The 4,811-nt window shown below is 33.3% G+C and overlaps 2 protein-coding genes across 2 annotated transcripts; one reads left to right on the forward strand and one right to left on the reverse strand.

Annotated features, from left to right (window-relative positions):
- Positions 1 to 490: 490 nt before the first annotated feature.
- On the forward strand, positions 491 to 2,240 carry LOC119615896. The gene has a single exon (XM_037971889.1). The coding sequence runs from the start codon at positions 598 to 600 to the stop codon at positions 1,903 to 1,905; it is 1,308 nt and encodes a 435-aa protein (XP_037827817.1). The 5' UTR covers positions 491 to 597; the 3' UTR covers positions 1,906 to 2,240.
- Positions 2,079 to 3,937, reverse strand: LOC119615897 (NSFL1 cofactor p47). Its single transcript, XM_037971890.1, has 6 exons — positions 3,679 to 3,937; positions 3,454 to 3,614; positions 2,977 to 3,393; positions 2,766 to 2,897; positions 2,470 to 2,700; positions 2,079 to 2,413 (listed from the first exon to the last, which is right to left on the reverse strand). Exons 1-6 carry the CDS (start codon positions 3,778 to 3,780, stop codon positions 2,281 to 2,283), a joined length of 1,176 nt encoding a protein of 391 aa, XP_037827818.1. The 5' UTR covers positions 3,781 to 3,937; the 3' UTR covers positions 2,079 to 2,280.
- Positions 3,938 to 4,811: the final 874 nt, after the last annotated feature.

The raw sequence follows: 4,811 nt of genomic DNA on the forward strand, positions 1-4,811 counted from the left end.
ATCGCAAAATCTTATTAATTGAAAACAAAGGAAATTTGTCTAAGTTTGATAGTTTTGTGAAAATATTTACGTTTTTTATGTGTGTGTAACTGTGATTGTGCACAAAGATTTCAATTGGACATAATTATATTATGGGGCTACAAGTGTTTAATTAATTGCCTACCACTGGGCTTTGAAGGTCTTTACAACATAACACACTGGGACACATTTTATCTAAACACCATTTCCATATTAGCATGGAATATTTTCAACTGCATAATTTTTCTTATTGTAGCTAAAAGTTATTCAAAATTTCAAAATACTTTTTTTATATGTATTGGAAATTTATTTGCAAAATTAGTATGTAATTAGATTTAAATAAAATATTTTAAATTTAATAATTCTAACGGTTTTATTTATTCGATATGGTGGCATCCTTTTTCATGATACCGGTTTATTAAGTGTAAAATTATACAACTGTGTTTAGCAATAACAACAAAAGTAATATTAGAAAAAAGTAGTGCAGCTGATCAAGTCTAAATAAACATTTTAATTAAGTAAATTGCAACTTTATTAAATTAAAAATTAATAAAGAAAATTTCATTCTGAGACATCATTATGCGTAAATATCAACAGCTGCTGTTATTGCTTATATCGGTCATAAGTGTTGGAGTACTTTTCATGTACAAAACGGAGAATAATCGATTGAAAGATGTCTTGCATGTAATTAATTTCTTTGGACGCAACGATGCAGCTATTTTAAAGAGAATCGAAAATAATGCCACTATGAATTATTTAGTTGATTACCTACATCCTCTGGCAGTATGGCAATCAATTGGTGATAATTTTCATGGTTATTCGGCACATTGGAAACGTAATGAGTTAGTGGCTGGTGGAGAGGCAGTGGTGCTGGTAGTTGGTCGTAAAGGTGCCGTTTTGAATTTTAAATGTTCTCTCAGCTTTAAAGGTAGCTCTTCAAATATACAGGGTAAATTTCGTTTCCAGAGACTGGATAAAGATGGAGATGATGACAATTCCGATTTTACACGTTATAATTTCTATTGTCGTGTTACACGCGACTTTGGTCTGCCCGAAACAGTTACGTTTAATGACCTCACTAGTAGCAGTAAAAATGGACATTCATTAAGGCTTCGTCATGTTAAAGTTATTGATGATTTATCAAAGAAATTAGCCATACATCCTTTAACAGTATGCGTAGATCTGCTAAGTCCAGAATTTCAAAATATGACTGCGGTAGACAAACAAAGCCCGGAATTACTCGAATTTTTCATACACCATTTTGCTCTGGGTATAGAGGATTTCATAATATACAATGGAGATAGTTTACCCCAAAATTTACTACCCTTGCTAAACCGTTTTAATATACGTGTTCATTTGTTGCCTTTTAATTTTCCCTACACAATGCAAAATGCCAGTGAAAGAATACGTGGCCTAATCGAATCAGACTGCTTGCTAAGATCCACCAACAGAGCTCGTCACTGTTTGTTATTGGCTCCCAATGAATTCTTCTATCCCAACACAAAACTTGACCATCAGAAATCTATCGTACGCGCTCTAAATCACTACTCAAACGAGGTATCCCGCTTTGATTTGCCAGTATTTGCAGTTTGTAAATCCGAAAAATACAAATATCTATTCGAAAACAATTTATACGACCCCGAACTTCGTCCTTTGCATACCATTTCGATATACAGACCACAAGATACAGGTATAGCACTAAGTGCCGAGGATTTATCGAATACTCCTAGGCGAATTGCATTGCCTTTGTCACAAGTATTCACTCATCGTTATGTCAACTGTGTTCACGTAGGTAAAGATGGACTACATGATTGGCGCAATTCTTTGAGAGAGGATTTCATGCAACACATACAAAGACTCAACCAAGAGATTAAGATTTTAATATAACTTGTTATATAGAATTTAGAGTATTAGAATATTTTTTCTTTTTTACATTTCCAGTCTTCCTTGAATTATTTTTTACATCTTAGGTTTAAAATTTTTACAAATTAAAAAAGCACATTTTGCTTCCGCACTTCATAGTAATTATTTGTATTAAATAAAACCATTTTATATTTCAATTACTTTATACGAATTTTTATGTTATTATTATTCATAGTAATCCAACAAATAAGAAAATAAGAATTTATGTATAGAGGATAAAACTAACCATTGAAGTAATGTAAAAAATGTTGAAATGGAATACGATTTGATGCTTTTGAAATCTTCTTGACTCTTGTGTATAACAACTGACTAATTATTTATCTTTCACAAACTAAATTCTTATTTTAGTCTTTGCATTAGAGCAGCGTTTTTAAGACCAGCTGATTCTATGGTAGCACTTACATCAGTTAGTTCTCGTGTAGGAAATGATGAAACCAATATGAAATTACGATTTGCATATTGAGGACGTGCACTAAAAATAATAACTTATGTTAGTAGAAAGCCTAAACAATTAAAATGTATATTTACGTTTGTATATATTCTTGTATATCGCCTACAGTGTGGGACAGATTAAATTGTGATGCTAGACGTGTGCCATCAGCTAAACGTATTTGTAGTGTTGTAGTTGGAGCAGAGGTATCAACTTTAAGCTTTTCCTTTGCTGCTTCATCACATGATTTTGTGTCAGTAGGTGCATCCGCTGATGCTGAAGCTGCCGATGGTAAATCGGTAGTATTTTCAGTAATATTGGGTGTTGGGCTGGAGAAAAAGAAGACGATTTACTGATAACCTAGCTTTTATATATTTTAAATGCCAATAATTACCTTCCTAATGCATGTCCAGAACCTTTGAAAGTCTTTACGGTTGTTGGCTTCTTTTTGTAATCTTCATGTCGATGGTCTTCTACATCAACATTGACCAACCAGCCCATTTCCAAAAGTTCATTGGGAATCTCGCTATTTGTATACAAAATAAATTACACAAAATCAATTCCGACGCGGCGCAAAACAGTCATTTACTATGACTTAAACTTACCCTCTCATAACAGTTTCTAAAAATTCCTTGTTTTGAGGATCATCATACAAGCGTAGTTCTCCATCATCAATGGAAAATCCTTGGCTCCACAATTTTAACACAACTACTGGTTTAGTTTTATCGCCTTCTTTAGAGGAGGGCGTAACAACTGAATGGTCGGAATCAGTCATACCAAGACGAATTCCTTGTCCCCAGCTTGCCCCGGAGGAAGTGCTTGGAGCTGGTGCACTATCAACACCTGCACTATTTTCTTGAGCCATGCGAAACATATCAGTTAATTGCTCACGAAAGTTTTTACGTTTTGGTGGGCCTAAAACTTGTTGACCAGAACGATCAGAGCCGCCGGCATAAAATGCTTGACCTTCCTCATCATCGTTGCTGCTGTTACGTTTTGACATGTCACCCAGTGTGGCAAACCTAAAAAAAATAAAATTAACTTACTACTAAAAGCTTAAATTTAATATTTGAAATCTATACCTTGGTTTGGCACCAGAAGTACCTTTACCAAAATTTCCACCTTCTGATGATGCTGTTTTCGTCTCGCTCAAGTCTGTAGCCGTCTGCTCTTCTGGTACGCCGCCTGCGGCTTCTGACATACCCTCATCTGCTTGATTACCCAAAAAATTCGACAAAGCATCCTTTAAAAACAATATTTTCATCAAAAGTCTTTGTTAGAAGTTTCGCATTGAATGGCATTTTTACCTCTAATGACCAATTGCTGCTAGACAAATAAAATCTAGCAACATTTTCTTCTCCACCACTTATATCAATAAATTGGGCAATTAATTCATCATGATCTGCCATGCTGTCTTTTTATTTAATCCTTTTCAACAAAATACTATGGTTTATTTGTTTATAGAAAAGAATTTTGCAAAATGTTCTTTAATATTTTTGCACAATGATTTTACAAAAAACAAATAATCGTCTAGCAGAGCCGTGCGCCGACAAATAATAACTACGTCGGCGTCTGACACTAAAAATGTCGGCGGCGGCTTAAAATCGACTGTAAGCCGTCTAGTTAGTTAGTTTGAAAGAGGGTGTATATAAAACAAACCCCAAGAAATACACCTAGGCCTTTATTGGGCCTGTTGTGCACTCCTTAACCAGTTCCTAAGGTGAGAATCGAACTACCAGACTAGAGCACTAACCATTAACATATCGGAGGCCACCTATTCTAAGCCGACAAAGTTTTCAGTTATTTTTAAATTTTCAACGATTTTAAATAAAAAGAGGATCCGAGACATTTAAGAGTGGGATTTTGAAAGCAAATATTTTAAAAATCGGGATTGTCTATCAGTGTAGGAAATTTTTGTATTCGTAATACTATTTTATTTATTTCTCTCGTTATACAACTCATTTTCACGAGATTTATTTTTAAACTCACGAGAACTATGTATTTATATTTCAACTCTCCAACTACATCGAAAGCTTTTGAAAATACTTACAGATTATCAAGAGGGCTAATGTAATATTTAAAGCAAAAAGAGGCAGTAAAAAGGCCTCCCAAATGCATTACACATACACTAGTTCCATGGAACGTATACTAGTTCCGAAACAACATCTTTAGTAGTCATTTGACTATTTCCAAAGAAGTAAAATATGGATCAAATATTTAACAAACACTTGTTGTTCCCATTTCCAAACTTGTTTTAAATTGTCGTTCATACTAACCTTCTTTAAAAAGTCCTGAAAATTAGTGTTTACCATTGAATAAAATAAATAAACAAACACTTTTATATATTTAAATATAAAATTATAAATTTTATTAAAAATTACATAGTACATACAATATTAAAAATAATTTGTTTATTACTTAACAAAACAATTTACAACAA

The sequence above is a fragment of the Lucilia sericata genome, unplaced genomic scaffold, assembly GCF_015586225.1.
Source record: "Lucilia sericata isolate MDLA Ls3-8-SP2 unplaced genomic scaffold, ASM1558622v1 Contig000048F_arrow, whole genome shotgun sequence".
NCBI classification, from domain to species: domain Eukaryota; kingdom Metazoa; phylum Arthropoda; class Insecta; order Diptera; family Calliphoridae; genus Lucilia; species Lucilia sericata.

Excerpts from the sequence above, each read along its gene's own strand:
- LOC119615897 (XM_037971890.1), bottom strand. The coding sequence starts at position 3,780 with ATGGCAGATCATGATGAATTAATTGCCCAATTTATTGATATAAGTGGT. Across the intron at positions 3,394-3,453 it reads ACTTCTGGTGCCAAACCAAG|GTTTGCCACACTGGGTGACA; the intron begins GTATAGATTTCA and ends TATTTTTTTTAG. Across the intron at positions 2,898-2,976 it reads TTAGAAACTGTTATGAGAGG|CGAGATTCCCAATGAACTTT; the intron begins GTAAGTTTAAGT and ends GTATACAAATAG.
- LOC119615896 (XM_037971889.1), top strand. The coding sequence starts at position 598 with ATGCGTAAATATCAACAGCTGCTGTTATTGCTTATATCGGTCATAAGT.